Raw genomic sequence first — 20,332 nt, 5'->3', positions numbered from 1 at the left:
GTTGTGGATGTCTATGGGCTCCAGTAACCACTTAACACCAGGTGGGCTGAGAGCTCGTCCACCAACCTAAGCAATAAAAAAAAAAAAATTTTGGACAATTAACTTACTACATGGACAACGCTACTGTGTAGATTGCTCGAAATGGCAGGAAGATCAGGTTTGCGCTCGCTTTTCTTGGCTTGCCGTTTTGCTTTTCCTTCAAGAAAGCGCTTCTGCAGGGCGCTCGTCTCCAGGTTTTGCTGTTCGCATGCTCCGCTGAACGACTGATCGAACCTTGGTACGCACTCGGACTGGCGTCGTCGATAAGTTTCTATCCTACGCCTGTAACAATAAAAATAGAGTACATTCAATCTAAAAACAATGCTTTTTTTTCTTCTAACATCTACGACCTCTAGGACCTCTTGTGAGTCCGCACGGGTAGGTACCACCACCCCGCCTATTTCTGCCGTCAAGCAGTAATGCGTTTCGGTTTGAAGGGTGGGGTAGCCGTTGTAACTATACTGAGACCTTAGAACTTATATCTCAAGGTGGGTGGCGCATTCACGTTGTAGATGTCTATGGGCTTCAGTAACCACTTCACACCAGGTGGGCTGTGAGCTCGTCTACCCATCTAAGCAATAAAAAAAAACGACGAGCAAACGGTCGTCGGGCGGTGAACACCGAATGTCAACATCAACGAATGGCTTAATAGTCATAACCTCCTTGAGTAAGAGATCAAATTTTCAACTGGCTCAAAAGTCTATCCTAACCGTAATACAGCTTTAGACATTATTATAACTGAAGTATAATAGTGGCCCATTAAAATTCCTTAAAGCCAGTACTTGAAATTGGAATTAGGGAAAGGAGTAAATAGAAAGAAGGTAATAATTCTGTATGTCGTAGCTGAAGTCACAGGTTTATAATAAACGGAACTTAGAAATTTAGAATGTATGTGATATTTTGATTGATAAACATACAGGCTATTATCATGCAACAAACATCGGTCAACAATAAAGTTATTGCAAACAAGCGGCCCGCTCCGGCTCCGCTCGAGTCTTTAACAAAAATTTCAACGACATATGACGCAGTTTTTTTTTTTTTTAAATAATATAACACTTAATGCGGCATAACTATAATAGTTAGACATATGCTGTCGCGACACTTTTTGTAAATAATAATGTGTTCTACAAAGTCGTAGTACATTATTTTATTCTATCATCAATAGTTTTCGCAGAGCACGGGATATAAAGAATATTTAGGTAATATTTTTACACCTTGGGTTACATTATTGAAGTTTTAGTAAGGATCCCTAATTTTTTTCAAAAAAAGATTATGGCCTATGTCATTCGGGAATAGTTTAGCTTTCAAAAAGTGAAAGAATTTTTCAAATAGGTTCAGTAGTTTCGAAGCCTATTCAATACAAAAAAACAAACAAATCTTTCCTCTTTATAATATTAGTATAGATAGTATAGACTACAACAAGTAATCAAAGTATTTCAAGGGATTCAGAAGTAACAGAACAACGTTTATCGGATAACAATATTTCAACCGATGCTCAGTCAGCCGCAACTCCGAGCGCGGTCACCTTGAGCAAATGTTAATGCGGACAGTCTGGCTTTATAAAAAAAAATATCATTACAAGCTTTTCATTTATTCATCAGCATCATTCGCCAACGATATAAGGCTCAAGGTCGTTTGTAGTCATTGGCGTCGAGACGTAATCTGGTTTTTGACTATCACTACGTAATAAGTCATAGAGACAACTATGTTTGGATTTAAATAATGTGTTATGTAATTGTCTTAGCACATTCGTTGTGGTAACTACGTAATACGAGGCGGTTCGTATCATAGACAATCAACAGCAATTTAAAAAAAATGCGAGAAATGCGGATACAATTTTTTTAACAACTTGTGTACTGCAAAAAATACTAAATATATTATATACACACATCAAAAATATCTATGGTATTTGTACGCCCAGACCACTACGTACTTATAGAACGAGTTAGTTTTGACAAATCACATGTAGGTAGTTGTAGTTGAAATTAAAGAATTAGCGGTTGCTATTACTGATGATCAAGAGCTTACGATGACTACTTACTATCGTCATATAAGCAGAACGTTTTTTTTTTATTTATACTGCACTTTATACAAAAAGTATACACTAACTGGAAGCCTCCTATTTTGTTCATTTTTAGTCAGTTCAGAGAATATAAAAAATTCTTGGCAACATTATTAACTCTACTAACATTTAGAATTATCGCTGTGCCTTAGTGACGACAAAGCTCGGACGCATATTGTGCAATACGCGTCTGCACGCCATAGGGGGACAAGGAAACTCAATGTGCCATTCATTATCTTCTAACGCTTGCGTTAAATTGACGACGTTCTGTAATTTTCAATTCAGTTAAAATTGAACTGTCTTGATTGAAAATCTCTCAAGCCATTAGCAGTAATTTCTAAAAAGAATTTTCATGAAGAGCTTTCCAAACATTTTTTTAATAGCTTAGAAACGAACTTACAGCTTAACTGTTCTTTTATCATAGCTAACATTGCCACCCTCTTTGTCTGTTTAAAAAAATGAAGATTTTGGAAGGAAATTATATAAATACGATACTACCTTTAAAATTTTTTTTTTTAAATAATTATAACAAAATATTATTATTATATTATTACTCTGCACTACCTTTGGTTGACTGGTAGAGAATGCCTTAGGCATTAAGTCCGCCAATGTAAATTTTACATGAAGTGTAATAAGTAAATAAATATATATACGAATAATAAAAAAATATTAAAACGTAAAATTGAAGCGTTTCAAATAAATATATCAACCTTTATATATCTGATATTGCATATCAATGAAAGCAGTTTATAACAACCACTGCAATTGGCAAACAATACATCACGTAACATTCAAGTTTGTAAACTTTTACATAACACAGATGCAATCCCCGTATCGCTTTAAGAAGACAGGTTTGTTTAATAAAATTCAATTGTAAAATTTTATAATGGCTGTCCCAACGTTATTAATCCGCAACTAACAATTGCCTCGCGACAGAATTAGGTAGTGTTTTAACATATACCCGTACAGACTTATATTACGACAGTAGGCAAAAGCCGAGATTTGACAACCATACACGTTGTTTCAAAAGTAAATTCGTAGGACGAGAATACAATTAAAAAAAAAAAAAACAATACGAGTAATGTATAAATTACGTAATTAAAACTGTCCGACAACACAAAATTTATCAAACACGTAATTTCAAGTACTTGAACTACGTAGCGTACGTAGTACCTAGTTATCGGATATTGTTGCAATGTTACAATTTATCACTTGAAGCAGTAGCCGGCTGATTACGATTTTAAAACTTTGTAAAAATAATATCTCATTACGTCTATGTATTCTGTACAAAAATAACCTAAAGCAAGTGACAATAAATAGAAAATGCATATAAATCAGTATTGTCAAGGTGGTTGGTTACAAAGGAATTACGAAATCGAATGTGTACGTGAACTAAAACGTTACGATGTTTATTTACTTGAGCAATCAACAGCTACACACACACTCACGAGTAGATAAACGATACGTCACAGAGATAACGTAAAAAGCTATTCAAGGTTTATCAATATGCGAATGTCTTGAAGTGAAAATAATACCACTACGCGAATGGCCATTTTAAATTCTTACTTCACAATTAACGAAATTCACTTTTCTTTCCTACTTATGCTGGTAGCTTAGAGGGCTATGCCAGCGTTACCAAACGACTAGCTCACAGGGCTTTCAACTGGTGAGGAAATTCACTAAACTAATTTTAATGTATCGAAACTTGCAATTGTGATTTGTGTGAATGTTTCTTTAAATTTAACTATTCGAAAAGGAATATGTAGTTGCGATTGGATCTCGCTTAGAAGGGCAGACGTGACTCAACAAGTGTATAATATCATATTCATGTTGAAAACGACACAGCACTATAACCATATATGCAGTAGCGTATACGCTACAACACAGTGTAACTCGTAGGTGTTTTTGTTTGGTTCATTGACCAGCCACGGTTGTCGCGCTACGCATACAACGTCTTCGATAAGTCCTGATTGTATGTCACGCTATGTCACTGACACCGCTCTTTATCCCCACAGATATCCCTGCGATATGATATGGATCGATACTAAATTAGAATTTTACAAATTGTTAGTTTTGCACCTATTTTTAAACAACGCAAGCAAATAGTTGCCCGAACAAAGGTCGTAATAAAAAATTCTAAAAGAATCACTATTCATTGAACCTGATAATATCATAATACAACATAGTCGAAATTTTATAGAATTCTAGTCGACGCCTTTCCGTGCTCAACCCAGGACATTTCGTCTCGGCGTTCAAGGGGTATCCCTACAAATGATCCCATTAACACAGGGGGTCGTCCCTCGCTGCGCTCGGCTAGCAGTATTGATCGCTATACTAGTAAACCGTCTTAACAACGACACCCACATTTGTCTACACATATACATTTATATACTTATCTCCTATAAAAATAAAAATATTTGAAATATATATTTGTTCGCTATACGTTCCAGAGACATTCATCTGTTGGGATGAAACTAATTCCGTTGTAATTGGCACTCTAGGGAGAAGGTTTCTATCAGAGTAACATCAACGTACGATAAATAGCGCGCGAATAGTTTCAAGAAATCGATGTTCTTCATACAGTTAACGATAATCACAGCATTCACTAGCAGGAAATGAAAGACGCTGATACAATCCGCTGGATTCGGGCAGAGCAGGACCGAGCATTATGACAAAATTTGGAGGAGCCCTATGTCCAGTAGTGGGCGTCCGCGGGCTGATAATGATAATGTTAAGAAAATGATTGTGGGTTTTTTTTATATAGATTTTGGTGGAGGTTATTTGGCTAGCGCAGTTAATGGACATCTCAATCTCAATTTTGAAATGACCATCTTTATGCGTGCAGAAACTGTGCGGTCGCCGTGCAGCGTAAAATAATCTCGTATGGGGTATGCTGGATATAAGAACTAAGACATGGCACACAACCGACACTGCAGTAAGTCGTCTTGACTATTGACGCACTTGTTACAAAAGTATTGAAGATAGAGTATTGTGAGCCTACTTACCTAGTAGGTAGATACATAGATTCTGCCTATTTCTCGTGCCTTAATATTGATGTCTATGGGCTCCGATAAACAATAGCATCGGGTGTACTGAGTTTCTTCTCTCAACTAGTGCGATACAAAACAAGACATGGCGTGAAAACCCGTTAAAACTTAGAGAACCATGAAATTTCTCGAATTCCTCAAATCGCTAAATCGATTAAAATGGTCATCGTGTTTTCATAAGCCTTTTGTCTTAAAATATGGCTTTTAGTACACATCAGTATTATAGACAGTACAAAGTATATTTATTTGCTCAAGTATAAACTAATAAACACAACATCGTCAGTATTTATATGTATTTACCACAATATTACTGTTCAAACAACCAATTATCGTGAACCGTGTATAAAGAAAATGACCGGCTGTTACTTGCGTGGATGAAGAGACGAGCTCGAGACCCTGCTGGTGTAAGACTATTGTCTACAAACACTTTTATTTTATTTTTATTGCTTATATGGGTGGACGAGCTCACAGCCCACCTGGTCTTAAGTGGTTACTGGAGCCCATAGACATCTACAACGTAAATGCGCCACCCATCTTGAGATATAAGTTCTAAGGGTCTCAGTATAGTTACAACGGCTGCCCCACCCTTCAAACCGAAACGCATTACTGCTTCACGGCAGAAATAGGCAGGGTGGTGGTACCTACCCGCGCAGACTCACAAGAGGTCCTACCACCAGTAATTACGCAAATTATAATTTTGCGGGTTTGATTTTTATTACACGATGTTATTCCTTCACCGTGGAAGTCAATCGTGAACATTTGTTGAGTACGTATTTCATTAGAAAAATTGGTACCCGCCTGAGATTCAAACATCGGTGCATCGCTCAACACGAATACACCGGACGTCTTATCGCTTAGGCCTCGACGACTTCGACACTACAGCGTAAATGTCGATGCTCATCTAGATCCACGTGGTCGAAGTCTCGACTGTAGTGGAATGTCATACCCGATCCTGCGGACCGAATGGTAAATAGTTGACGTCGCCCAAAACACGTCATTACAGATCCTCTCGATCCATTAACGGTGCTTTTAGGTACCACAAGCATCGGTCGCCGTCCTCGTCGAACCCGTCGCTTGCGACGAAGGGCTCAACGAGCGAATTAACCAACAGACACAGCCCACTGAGTTTCTCGCCGGATCTTCTCAGTGGGTCGCGTTTCCGATCCGGTGGTAGATTCTGCGAAGCACTGCTCTTGCTAGGGTCAGTGTTAGCAACACTTTGGTTTGAGCCCCGTGAGCTCACGTACACGTTAGGGTGAAGCTGAAATAGCCTCTCAAGGCTATCAGCATAGATAGGGAAAAAAATGGAATGATGTTTGCCATATTTTAACATTGTAACATCACAATTTTGCGATTGTAATAGGGAAAAAATAACATGAAGACACTAACTACTACATGTTGTAGATGATTTTTTCTTGAGACCGGGATCGCGTACCTGGATATTACATCTCATGAGCATAAAGACACAGACAAATGTCCTACTTTTTGTACCGAAATGAATGATTGCATTTGTAACAGAAACACCCAGATCAGTATAGTAGTACACTTGCCCAATAATACACAGTAATATGTCCTATCGTAGATAATTATTGATAATTCAACATATATATTTTTCGAAATTTATGAATAACATAGTGAATTATATTTTTGATAAGCTTAATTGTAATGTGTAATGGGTTTGGCTTATATTCATGAAAAAAAAAACATATTTTAATTACTTACTGACTTGCAGATAAGTGACTTCACAAATAAATTATCTGTAAAGTGATAATACTACCGAGGTTGTGTACCAGTGACTAGCTATTCAGTACCGTTAGGCATACCTACATACACCGATACTCCAACATAATTTCACTAAGTGCAACCACGCTGCACTAACACATACAAATTCTAATGTAGTACACGATACTATTTTGAGTATGCTTAGCCTCGGGAATAGCATGTTGTGTTGCATCGTTTCCTTTTATGAAAAATCACATTAGATAGGTTATTTAGATTATTAGGAAAGCGTGAACTTTTCTATTTGCTCTAGCTGTTGTCGAAAGTTGTGTTAATTTTCTTGGAGTATTTTTACCTTTTATTATATTATGTCGATTGAGGAAAAAATACCAAAGAGCAGCGTCAGCTATTAACCTAATTCTGAAAAAATCTTATAATAAATAACACCACATAGGCTTTTTTTGCGCATTGACTGTTGGTTTATGTTTTTGCGGCAAAAACTACACTGTCGATTTCTGATAACCCTGAATTTACAAAGCGAAGTATATTTCGAGTAAGTATGTAGTTTGCAAACTCAATCAAAATTATAATAGAAAATAGTTCCAGCTTATGAGGCCGTAGATCTGTATACGCTCCTTCAAATTCGTAGAGAGGATGTGACTCATATTTTATCTAGAGATTGTTCTAAGAATTACACCTAAAGGTATACGGTAAAAGAATTGTTGGCTTGCGAAAGATAGCTCGTGTTTTCATGGATATTTTTATAATGTTTGCATTGTCTCACTCTCGTCCGCCATTTGATTTGGTGGTATATCTTTAATGCAGTCTAAACTCAGAATTATCCGGTTAAAAGTAGGAAGTAATATTATTTAAAAAAAATATCTCTAAGTTATGTGTACATAGCATAATGTGCACGTAACGGGTGTCGGGTGCTCAACAAGTCTGTCAAAAGTTTTTATAAAGTTATGATTAGTGTGCGATAGCAGCATTTAAATCGTTTGCTCACCTGTCACTGTATGCTTTAAAAAAAACGAATTAAAAATGTTGCCAAAATCAGTCTTTCGTAAAAATAATTAGAATGGTCATAAAAATGTCCACAAATCATAAACGTATTGATATTTGGATCTAGGAATGATGATGATGATGATGACTTGTAGTAGGACCTCTCACATGAGATACCAACCCGCGCGGACTCACAAGTCCGCAGAGTAGGTATCACCACCCTTCCTATTTCTGGCGTGAAGCAGTGATGCATTTTGGTTTGAAAGGCAGGGTAGCCGTTGTAACTATACTGAGACCTTAGAACTTATATCTCAAGGTACTGTGCTTATCAACCGGAATTAATTGGTGGCAGGATTGTCTATGGACCACTTAATAGCAGTCTGGCCCTGAACTTATCTACTCATCTATAAAAATAAAATACAAAATACTTGTATGTGGCATGAGTGTACTACTTGCTTGTTTGATCTGTTTTGTGTTATAGTAGCCACAAAAATTACAATGCATCAGATATTTGGTATGTGAATTATACAATTGATTAAGAGACTGTAATGAATTTGAATGTTAACAATGAGCTGATTGATCGCAGAAATATCACATTCTAACCTTAGCAACTTTTTTTTAATGCTGTGGAATTCGTTTACGGATACCCGGTCCAGGGGGGTAACGAGCCAGGTTATCCTACCTAAGCTGAGAGCCTTGAGAGGCTATTTCAATGTAACCTTAACTAGTAGGTGAGCTCACGGGGCTCAAACCTGACGACCTTGCAGTAAAAATGTATGACCCAACCAATCTTTAGCTTTCTTAGAAATATATATTAAATTATTTATACATCAGAATGTGTATAGTCAAAACTAAATAATAAAACAAAATTACTTAACGCTATTTTTAAAATTAAAATATACCAAAATCAGTGGTACAAAATATTCCATTTTAAAGTTGTTTTTACTGTGAATATGTCACTTAAATATTATAATTATAGGTTCTACTAGTTATATAACGGTGAAAAATAATGCATTTCTAAATGTATTTTATTTTATTTTATGGACATTATAAATTTTATGGATAATCAAATTAATGACCATAATAATTACAATTCTATTAACAAGTGTAAAAAGATACCTGGCTATTAATATTGGGTCAACACTATTTTAATTAATTTAGTCTTTATTAATGTGTAGAGCTTCAATATACAGATTAAACCAATACATTATTAATTAATATTTTAATTACTATTATAATATTAAATTTATATTAATTAAAATTTTATAATTTAAAAATAATATAATAATTTAGTTGTTATAATATTTTAATTATTAATTATTAATTAATGATATTATAAATACGAAATTAACTCTGTCTGTTACATTTTCTTGCCAAAACTACTGAATATAGCTGGACACCTTGCAATAGCCAATTCGTACATAGAAAGCTAGTTTAACATTAAAATAATATGGTATATCATTGAAGTCTTAAAATCTTACACAGGAATCCTAGCACATAATCAGTCTGTCAAGCTTTTGATTAAAAGGAAAGGATTCAATATTCTTATCACATACTTCTCCAGTATCTATATTGGTTTACAGAGTAAAAAAAATATTGTTAAACATTCTACATTCCTCTAGTATAATGCCCTTCACATGCCACTAGTGCACAGAAATCCTTACAACTGTACAACATTTATACAAAATAATATGCAAATAAGTGAAAATGCTGTCTGCTTCATGTACAGACTATAAATGACTCTTCGTCAATGTATTGCGTTTGTGTGCACATACTATTTTGAGAGTCACAATTTAAAAAAATGACTGGCTTTCCAATAATCAATAATTAATAAAATTAATTCATTTGCAGAAAAGTTCTATTTCATTCTAACATATTTTCCAATATTTTTATTAATTAAATTAATAATTTATTTGAATTTGTTTGCTGTCTAAAGTAAATTGTAACAGACTATAAATGAAAACAAAGCTGCTTAATATTTTTAATTTAAGAAGAAATATTTAATTTCGATTAATTTAGTTTCTTTAAATTAATGTTTAGAAATACTTTTAGATGGTGTTTCATTTAGTCAAATAAGCTTAACAATAAATTAAATTTTTATCATAACAATAAGATTTTTATGACGCTTACCATCCTATTTAAAAAGAAATTAAGTTATCTTACCTTAAGCGGTCTACAACAGCTTGTCGTTTGGGAGGTAGAATCATTTCCTCCATAGGCTGTAGCATATTAGGCGGATGCTGGGCGGGCGAAGCGCCGGGCAGCAAGCCGCCCGCGCCACCTCCTCCAACCAGATGCTCCACGGTGACGATTTTAGTTCACTTTTGTCGTTTCATAATGAAAAAGTCCTACCAACCGACCCTAAACACAAATTTCAAGTACTGCCATGCAAATGAGATAACATCGAGATAAAATAATTTAAGTTCGTCCTGAATCCTTTAAACCAAATATTCATGTTGACACTGCAGTACGATACCAACTACAGTTTTGGGTTTATTTTAGGATTGATATATTCATCTTTTAACAAGAACGTCACTGGCAAAAAGTATCTTTAAATTTTACGAATAAAGTCACTAACACTAAACAATTACGTTACAGAATCAATGTTCACTGATAATATAAAAGAACACAAAGCAACTGCACTTCTATTAAAAACCAAAAACATATTAAAGAGTTTTTATGATGGATTTAACTGTTCAAATTGAGATTTTATTAAATAGGTTTTTATGAATTAAACAGTTCAACACGGGCACATCTTTTCGGTTGTCGGAGTTTGACTTAACTTGAGTGAATGACAAAAGCACTAAGCAGCAAACGCCAAACCCAAACATCAACTTTACTTAGAGTTGACCAATGCCAAGTTGAATAAAATCGATTTGCCAGGATCGATGAAAAAAATTACAAAATTGTTGGACGGTTAAATTTTGAGGGATTGGGTTCTGTAGGTTGATGAGGGGCTATTTAAAAACACAACTGCTTCATTATAATTATATTGCAGATTGCTTGAACACTTTTACACCATTATACAATTATTATCTTTATATTTTTTATAAAACTATTTCATGTTTCTCTTGCCGTGTCTAGATGAGAAGTAATAACATTTTCTTACGAGAATACAATGATCTGTTTTTAAAACATTTAAAATTATTCCAATATTCGAAATCTAATCAAGTGTCAAGTGTTGCCTGCCATTACATTTATATACAAACTCCAACAAAAATTGATTTCGGGATTGGTGGTTCCATTTTGAGCCACTTTTCTGTTTCTATGGGACAAATACTTTCATGGAAAATCGACGGATACCAATTAAAAAAAATTCGAAAGTATGTGATTAATTATTCAAATTCACATATGTTTAGTATTGTGGTGGTAAGTTCCACTAAGAAACATTTTGACGTTTCCAAATTATGTACCTACTTATAAAATTCAGATATTAAGATGGTTCCTACGGTAAGCACTAATACCAGATTCGCGGTGCCACCTCTAGGTCACCCGACTAACGGGTGGTCGAGGCGATCATCGACGATTCGACCTCAGTACAACAGCCCGTCAGACTGCTTTCGGCGGTGCCGTTGGTGTCCCTGAATACTCCGCCGGATCAGAACCTGCCTGCCGGCTCGGAACATGACCTATAGCTAGCGAGCCGCACTTACTTGCACTCTCAGATCCCGTAACCGTCACCGGGGGAGATCACCTCATTTATGGACCAGTCCCGGGTTAAAGCCTTTCTCTGGCCTCCAGCTCGGCAGTAACGGATTAGTGCGGAGAGTGATGAGTTCAACAGAGGGATCTCTGTTGGACGGTTAAATTTGGGGGGATTGGGTTTTGTAGGTGAGGGGCTATTTAAAAACACATTCTTCATGGTAATATAATTATATTGTAAATACTTTGTACACTATTACACCATTATAATATTTTATTTTTATTAAACTCTAAGACAAATTAACTGTATAATCTACTAATTTCACTCTATTCACGCTCTGACCTTGTCTAGATGAGAAGTCATTGTCTTTTCTGAAGAAAAGACAATTATTTGTTTCAAACATTTAAATAAGCATTCCAATATTCGAAATCTGTAACCTTACATGTGTCAAGTGCTGTCTGCCATTGCTTACATACTCAAACTCCAACAATCTCTCGTTCAGCCGTCTCCATCTGCGAGATAACGGACTCGCTGAAGTCGAACGTCACCTTCTGAGACTTGTTGCTATCGATCAACGGAGCCATGATTGCTGGCAGCGACAAACCTTGGTCTATTAGTGAAACGAGGAAACAGCGCTGCCCTAGCTTATGGGCCTACAGTCCCTTTGCCTGTTAAATAGACGTTTCTCTAACAAAAACGGGCTGTCATTAGTGTCATTGTACCGAAAAAAAGAATTTGCTGTGAGCTGTCTGTGAGTTTAAAAAAGGAAATTAAAGTGAATTATACATTAAAAATGTTTGCAGTCCGTCCCAGAGTGGGAACATTCTATTTGAAAAGAATTTTATCCCGTTCAATGACTAATGTAATAATTGTAGCCCCGGGATGTGAAATGATAACCTCAAGACCAACGAATGGTTAGCAGTTTGAGTTAAGCCTAACGCTGAAGTGTAGTAGTATTTCTAAAAACGATTCATTTTCAATTACAGTTTTCTTCGCATCCAAATTAAAAGAATTCCAGCACTTTAGTACTGTAACTGAAAAACAAAGCAATGAAAGCTTAAAAGGAAAGTCTGAAAAAAGAGAATTTCAAGCCGAAACGAGAATGTTGCTAGATATTGTAGCTCGATCTTTATATTCAGATAAAGAGGTTGGTAGTCCAATTTTTATTCTAAGGTGAAAGGACTTGCAAAGCCTGTCATTGTACCTATTTTGTTTCTGTGTTTAAACATTGTATTTTTTTTAAATATGATTTATTTAGTTTTTCTTAAAGATTAACTTTTACTCATGTGCTATTAGAAAAATTGATTAAGAGACTGTAATGAATTTGAATGTTAACAATGAGCAGATTGATCGCAGAAATATCACATTCTAACCTTAGCAACACAAGCTTCTTTTTCTTTTATTATCAGTGACCATGATCCTGAGTTGTTGAAGAACTTTTTAAGACTTAGAATAACAAACAGAAACTTACTAGTGAAAATTACTAAAAAAATCTTGTTATACACTTAAATTTTATGATTAACACATACAGTATGCGTATATGAAAGCATTAAATGAAATTGAGACCGTAAAATGTAAATGAACAATTCAATAATTTTCTGACTTGTTTGATTTAGAATATTGGTTTGCCTTTTGAGGAAAAAAGTTCGATTCTCGATCAAGGTAGTAGTTGCACTGATTTAATAGTGATATATGATCAGCTTATTGTTAGTGCTACAAAATATTAAAAGTAATGAATTTCTATGCTCCTTCAATGTTGAAATTGTAGTCTGGAACTTCTTGCCAAAGACTCATGATATACCACACAATCAAAGAACGAATTCAATCCAATAGCTTTTTTGTGGCACTAAATCAAAAGATACAATTAAATAGATTAATAAAATACTGAAATTCAATTCAAATACATAGCAAACAGTAATACTAAGATCCAGTTGGAATTGAGCCTTTCAGTGTCAATCATATTATGTCTTTTGCAGGTATTTATTAGAGAACTAATATCTAATGCAAGTGATGCTCTTGAAAAATTCAGATACCTGAGTGTAAGCTCAGTACCAGAGTCTGGAAACCTAAAAGAATTGGACAGACCACTTGAGATCAGATTAACAACCGACAAACAAAATCGTACAATTACATTCCAGGTAAAATTGAATTTTTGTAGAACAGCTGATATTATTTACAAGAGTTTTTTACGCGTATTTAATAAAGCCCTATTATTATTTACATAACTTATATTCTATGATATAGGAAGATATAACCCAAAAAGTGGTTGAGGTCAGACAGGCAGCCAGTTATAAAATTCAATGTCATTTGATTCATGTCATTGTCATTTAATTATACTCCCAGTATGCACTTATAGACAAGGGCATTGAGCATATTTTGATGTTGTTGCAGACACTGTTGGATGTTAAATAATAGTCCATGTAAAGCAAATACTTTACAAAAACTACAAAGTATGTTAATCACACATTTGCTCAATATTTTTGAACTCATATTTATAGTTATAGTCATATTTATTTACAAACACTTTGCATGGACCATAACACAACATAACTTTTACAGTTGAACCTCCTGTTACACATGTTACATTAAACGCGCAATTAAACAGTAAAAGGAATATTGATAATAATCATAATTTTGTAAGATGAACACAATCAATAAAAATATTTTAATGTCTATTCAAGGACTCTGGTATTGGTATGACGAAAGAAGAACTCACGCAAAATTTAGGAACCATAGCACGATCCGGATCAAAGTCATTCATTGAAGAAATTAAAAAACAAGGTGCTGAACAAGCCAGCTCCATAATTGGGCAATTTGGTGTTGGATTCTATTCTTCATTTATGGTGGCTGACAAAATAGAAGTATTCACAAGAAGCAGTAAAGGCGATTCACCAGGATATCAATGGTCATCAGATGGGTTAGATAATACTTAAAATATTTAAATTAAATATTTTTACACTTACAACATAAAACTTTGCATTTAGATTGTATTAAATTTAATTTTTAATGTAAATTTCACATAGTTAATGTTCAGTGTCAAAATGCCACACCAAAACCAAATCCTTTCTAGGTCAGAAAATATATACTTAAATTTTCATGTCTTCCAGATCTGGCACATATGAAATTCAAGAAGCTGATGGAGTTGAAATTGGCACAAAAATAGTTGTATATTTAAAAACAGACTGCAGAGAATTTGCAGATGATGATACAGTAAAAAGTATGTTCATTTAAAAAAAACTATTTGAATCTCACGAATGATATTTATAATACAAATTTGTTCTAGGTATCATTAAGAAATACAGCAATTTTGTTAGCAGCCCTATTTTTTTGAACAACGACCAAGTTAATTCTATTAAGGTAAGATTTGTAATTTTTTCTTTTAACAAAAATAAGTGTAACTCAGATTAATATATGAAACAGAATTCTTAGAATTGGTCCAGTAGTTCAAGTACGAACTACATTCAAAGAACCAAAAAAAAATGAATACAAGTTGTAAGGATATTTCCCAAAGGTAAAGAAAGATTAATGGGCTATTTCCAAAATAAACTAAAATGAAAATTCTTTTGTTACTACACATTATTTTCGAAAGGACCTTGTGCATTAAAACATTATTAAAATATAAATTTTTTGATGAATGTACTGTTATTATTAATATTTCTGATTTATTTCAGCCTTTATGGCTATTTGAACCAAAAGAAATAACTCAAGAGCAACATATTGAATTTTACAAATTCATCAGTAATTCATATGACAAACCTCGTTTCACACTTCACTACAAAACTGATGCGCCATTGAGTATAAGATCTATATTGTATGTGCCAGAAGGGAAGCCTGGTCTCTTTGAACTGTCACGTGATTCTGATGTAGGAGTAGCATTGTACTCCAGGAAGATATTGATTAAAAGCAAAGCAGAAAATATACTACCTAAATGGTTGCGATTTGTTAAAGGTGAGAAATTGTCCTAAAATTAATTCAAAAGAATATTCAGAAGATCATTAAAATATTTCATTAGAGGTTTCTGGCTCATCCTCATTAATATAATAATTAATAGTGACATAAAAAATCTACTCTGTCAAACAAATTATGGAATCCTTTACAGTGCGTAGTAGGATACATAAATTTTTTTCGCCTGTTTGTTAACAGTCAAAAACTACTGGACCAGTTTTAATGAAGATTTTGCCATTTAAAGTTAATAACAAAGCTAAAAAGGGTGGGCTCCTATTTATATTTTTTATTCTGCATCCCTGTGTCAAATGGAACTATGGGACTTATGTTTTTACTTTATTTTCAGGGGTTGTAGACTCTGAAGACATTCCGCTAAATCTCAGCAGAGAATTGTTACAAAACAGTGCGCTTATTACGTAAGTTCATAGAAACAGCCTAATCAGTTTTTATTATATTTCAAATCATCCTGTATTTAAATAAAGTAGAGTACTGTTTTTGCTGTAGTTACACACTAAATTATAACAAAGATCTCATCAAATACATTAACCACTGTATAATTTACATTACAGTAAACTGAGAACAGTCCTAACAAACCGGTTTCTGAAGTTTATGGTTGAAATGTCACAGAAAGATCCTTTGCAGTATGAGGCATTTTACAAAGACTACTCCATATTTCTGAAAGAGGGTATAGTTACAAGTCAAAGCCCATTGGAAAAGGTATAATCTTATAAACTATTATAAAAGTATTATTTAAGTTTACAGTCAATAAATCTGTATGATAATCTATCTCTTATTACTTCAGGAAGAAATTGCGAAATTATTACGATTTGAGTCATCGAAACTGAGTAATGGTCAAAGAACTTCCCTATCGGATTATAGTTCACGACAGAAAGATGATCAAAAGTCAATCTTTTATCTAGCAGCTCCTAGGTATGTTTTGCTAAAAACACAATATAGACTACTAGAACTTTAACATTTATTCAAATGTATTATTACACAATATTAAACTGTTAAATTTTAAAGGTGTTGTTAGTGTGGATTTTTTAATGAAAAATGTTTTATTTCAGTCGAGAACTTGCAGAAACATCGCCATACTACGAATCACTTAAAAAACGCGATATCGAAGTATTGTTTTGCTATGAAATGTATGATGAGTTGGTGTTGTTAGAACTCAAAGAATTCGGTGGTCGAGCTTTAGTTTCAGTTGAAAACGACATGCAGAGAGATCCACTAGATAAATCGGAATCTATTATAGGTAACATAAAAAATATATTTGTATAGTTTTCATTTTGAAATTAAGCATTAACATAACAAAACCCTTTTATTATACGCTTTATATTAGCTTCACTTTCTTTTTATTGCTTATATGGGTGGACGAGCTCACAGCCCACCTGGTATTAAGTAGTTACTAGAGCCCATGGACATCTACAACGTAAATGCGCCACCCACTTTGAGATATAAGTTCTAAGATCTCAGTATAGTTACAACGGCTGCCCCACTCTTCAACCCGAAACGCATTACTGCTTCACGGCAGAAATAGGCAGGGCGGTGGTACCTACCCGCACGGACTCACAAGTGGTCCTACCACCAGTTAAATATAGGCTACGACTAGGTTTTCTGCGTTCGTGACCCTAACGTACGTACGTTTGCATGTTTTTTGCATGCACGTTTAAAAATAACCTACACTAAAGTCTAAATAAACATTCAAGTGATTGTCGAGACATTAATATTAAAATTTCAATTTTTTTTTTTTAGGCAGTGAGGGCCTGCAGCAATCTCAAGTGGATGAGTTAATCTCTTTTCTGAAAACGAACTTAACTGGGAAAGTATTTGATGTGCGCACAACGCAGAAGCTAGATTCTCATCCTTGCGTCATTGTCGTACCAGAAATGGCGGCTGCGAGACATTTCATTAGAACACAAGCTCAAAACCTCACTGAGGAGAACAGATTTGCCCTTTTACGACCACAGTTAGAAATAAATGCTAAGTAAGTAACTACTGAATCAGAACAGAGACAGTCTAATCATAAACAAGCAAAATGTTTTCTTAAGGTGTCTACGTGGCTAAATGATATAGATATATACACAAATACAATATGAGGAAAATTTAATTAATACTATTAAAGATACAAATACAATTTCAAGAAGTACCTATTCTGTTCTTGATTAATAATTGCGAAAGTAAACACTCAGAAATTTCTTTCAAATTGCGATTACATTATGGCCCCTTGACATTAACCGACACACACACCACCTAGTCACGTCACGCATACCGCGTAATGGTGGACTGGTGATGAATGGTCTATACTCTATCTCAAATGCATAGCGAAAGCTTTTCCGAAGTTTTCCGCAGCTTTATTTAATAATATTAAAGCTTTCTACCATAGTTTTAATTGTCTTTTGTGTCTTACCAGTTTTATTTTTTATTGCTTAGATGGACGGACAATACTCACGAGCCACCTGGTGTTAAGTGATTACCAGAGCCCATAAACATCTACAATGTAAATTAATAAATTAAAATACTGGTATTATACCTCACGCTGGTACTTCACGCCTGTACAAAAAGTTTTACTTTATAAAGCACAAGTCCGGCCTCGCCTGTTGTACTGCTCCCACATCTGGGCTGGGGCTCCCAAATATCAGCTAGTTCCATTTGACTCCATACAAGAGAGAGCCGTTCGCATTATCGATAATCCCATTCTCTCGTATCGTTTAGAACCTCTGGGTCTGCGGGGGGACATCGGTTCTCTCTGTATTTTGTTTCGTATGTTCCATGCGGAGTGCTCTGAGGAATGGTTTGAAATTATTCCATTGTTTTTACCAACTCCTCGCCCGCCACCGGAGTAGAGTTCATCCATACTACCTAAAACCACTCCGTTCATACACAATACGTTTCCAAAGCCCTTTTGTGCCACATACCATTCGGCTTTAGAATAAGCTCCACTCTACGGCGTTTAGTGAGGGCTATGATATCTCTATCTTCAAACGAGGCTTGTGGAGAGTACTTTACGGTAGGCAGCGGTTTGGCTTTGCCCCTGGCATTGCTGACGTCCATGAGCAACGTTAACTACTCACCATTAGGTGGGCTTTAAGCTCGTCTGCCTACAAGAGCAATAAAAAAAGGAAAAAAATGTAGATTAATTTTTTTTCGTTTTTTGGCAGTAACATAAGAATTTGAATAATTTACTACCTATTATTGTTCAATATTAAGAAGGTGCAAGTAACCGTTCATGATGTCGGTATTCACGTTATATTTATTTAGCTTATAAGTAATTTTAAATCATTAAAATATTCGTTTCAGGCATCCAATTGTGAAAAAGTTACATAAACTGATGTCGACTGACAAGGAACTAGCGAACATGGTAGCTCAGCAGTTGTTCTCCAACGCCATGGTGACGGCTGGACTCGTCATGGATCCGAGAAATTTAATAACACATATAAATGATCTTCTAGTCAAGGTTTTAGAAAAACACTGATTCTGATTGTATTCTGTTTGTAGTTAATAAAATGCATTTAAATTTAGTGTTGTTTCATTTAAATTTAAAATGTTCACTGCTCTACTATTCATAGTACTACATACCATCATCGGACACCATAGGTATAGAATTCTAAATAAAACAACCGAAGCATTAGGGTATGTGTTTTGTGGCATATTCATCTAGAACACGTGTTGTCGGTTTGCAAATATAGCTAATTGCACGAACAACAATAATCTGTTTGTCCACAGATATTTTACCTATAGTAGAGTTAATTTGTCCGTCCAGTTTGGATCATAAAAAATCGGAACGGTGAAGCGAGTATTTCGCTCTCTCTTCCACTCACGAGCCTTATGGACGGGAATAGTGATGTGTATTATTGTTGTCGATAAGCGCTATCGATAGTGTATTTAGTTTTGTCATTTTGTGGGTTAGTGATAAAAATGAAAGAAAAAACACTAATCGAACACTTATACCACATATCGCCGCAGCACGTTAACGAGAACGGCAGAAATTAACACTTTGTAACTTTTCGAGATCTATTCTTATTTCAGTGAAAAATTTTAACACATTGTTGATAACAACACGTGCAAATATTATTTTGAATAAATTCTGCCGTTTTGATACAAAACAAAGGAGTAGCCATTGTGTCACTAAAGAAATTCAGAGAACCAATGCATAAAAACACATTTTTCTTCGACGTAATGTACTATAATTTGCAGGTAAGTACAAATGACTCTTAACACAACAGTGTCTCACCACTCTTCGTATACTACCCGCCGCCACGTACCTGCCTTCGATGACCCATTTGTTTTTATCGATAATATGGCGTTGCGCCCGCGCAGCATGCTCACCACCTTAGCCGGGCTATGTTTTATGACCCAAACTGCACGGACAAAATAATTCTACTATAGTTCATATAAAAAGGACGGCAATGTTTTTTTTTAAACTCACATGAGTGAACGAACTTACAGCCCGTCTGGCGTAAAGTTGTTACCGGAGTCCATAGACACCACAACATGAATGCAATCACCCATCTTTAGACATGGGGTCAAAGTTTTAATATTAGTGTGTAGCGACTGTTCCACCGTTCGAAAATGACAAAAAGGTACAAAGAGTCGAGTTTCTGGATAAATTATTACACAGCTCCTAAAATCTTGAGATTTTGCAATGCCAGGGGCAGCGGCTTGGCTCTGCCCCTGGCATTGCTGAAGTAAATGGGCGACGGTAACCACTCACCATCAGGTGGGCCGTATGCCCGTCTGCTTACAAAGACAATAAAAAAAAAAAAAAAACAATCTAAGAAAACAAAAATTGATGATTCTAAGGGACGAATCCGATATAAAATTTAAAGATTGAAGTTTGATGAAATAGCATTAATTGATGATAAAAAATAATCA

The 20,332-nt window shown here is 34.9% G+C and overlaps 2 protein-coding genes across 2 annotated transcripts in view; one reads left to right on the top strand and one right to left on the bottom strand.

Moving 5' to 3' along the window:
• The window catches only part of LOC114250829 (uncharacterized), a 33,547-nt gene extending 22,845 nt beyond the window's left edge, over window positions 1-10,702 (bottom strand). The window contains exons 1-2 of the mRNA XM_089732581.1: window positions 10,033-10,702; window positions 108-321 (exon numbers count right to left, since the gene is read on the bottom strand). Coding sequence (XP_089588707.1) covers window positions 108-321; window positions 10,033-10,097 — 279 coding nt within the window. The 5' untranslated portion in view covers window positions 10,098-10,702. The remainder of the gene's footprint in view (window positions 1-107; window positions 322-10,032) is intronic.
• Window positions 10,703-12,007: 1,305 nt separating this feature from the next.
• On the top strand, window positions 12,008-18,978 carry Trap1 (TNF receptor associated protein 1). Its single transcript, XM_028184871.2, has 13 exons — window positions 12,008-12,426; window positions 12,499-12,659; window positions 13,489-13,650; window positions 14,194-14,429; window positions 14,620-14,729; window positions 14,796-14,869; window positions 15,184-15,460; window positions 15,804-15,873; window positions 16,027-16,174; window positions 16,260-16,387; window positions 16,525-16,712; window positions 17,213-17,444; window positions 18,758-18,978. The coding sequence occupies exons 1-13, from the start codon at window positions 12,306-12,308 to the stop codon at window positions 18,930-18,932; spliced, it is 2,082 nt and encodes a 693-aa protein (XP_028040672.2). The 5' UTR covers window positions 12,008-12,305; the 3' UTR covers window positions 18,933-18,978.
• Window positions 18,979-20,332: the final 1,354 nt, after the last annotated feature.

This window comes from Bombyx mandarina, chromosome 13 (assembly GCF_030267445.1).
Source record: "Bombyx mandarina strain Sakado chromosome 13, ASM3026744v2".
Classification (NCBI taxonomy): Eukaryota; Metazoa; Arthropoda; class Insecta; order Lepidoptera; family Bombycidae; genus Bombyx; species Bombyx mandarina.
This window is presented reverse-complemented; position numbering and strand designations above follow the sequence as displayed.

Coding starts and splice junctions, on each gene's coding strand:
- Trap1 (XM_028184871.2), top strand. CDS start 12,306: ATGTTTGCAGTCCGTCCCAGAGTGGGAACATTCTATTTGAAAAGAATT. Junction 14,730..14,795: donor AGATGATGATACAGTAAAAA/GTATGTTCATTT, acceptor AATTTGTTCTAG/GTATCATTAAGAAATACAGC. Junction 17,445..18,757: donor CAGTTAGAAATAAATGCTAA/GTAAGTAACTAC, acceptor TATTCGTTTCAG/GCATCCAATTGTGAAAAAGT.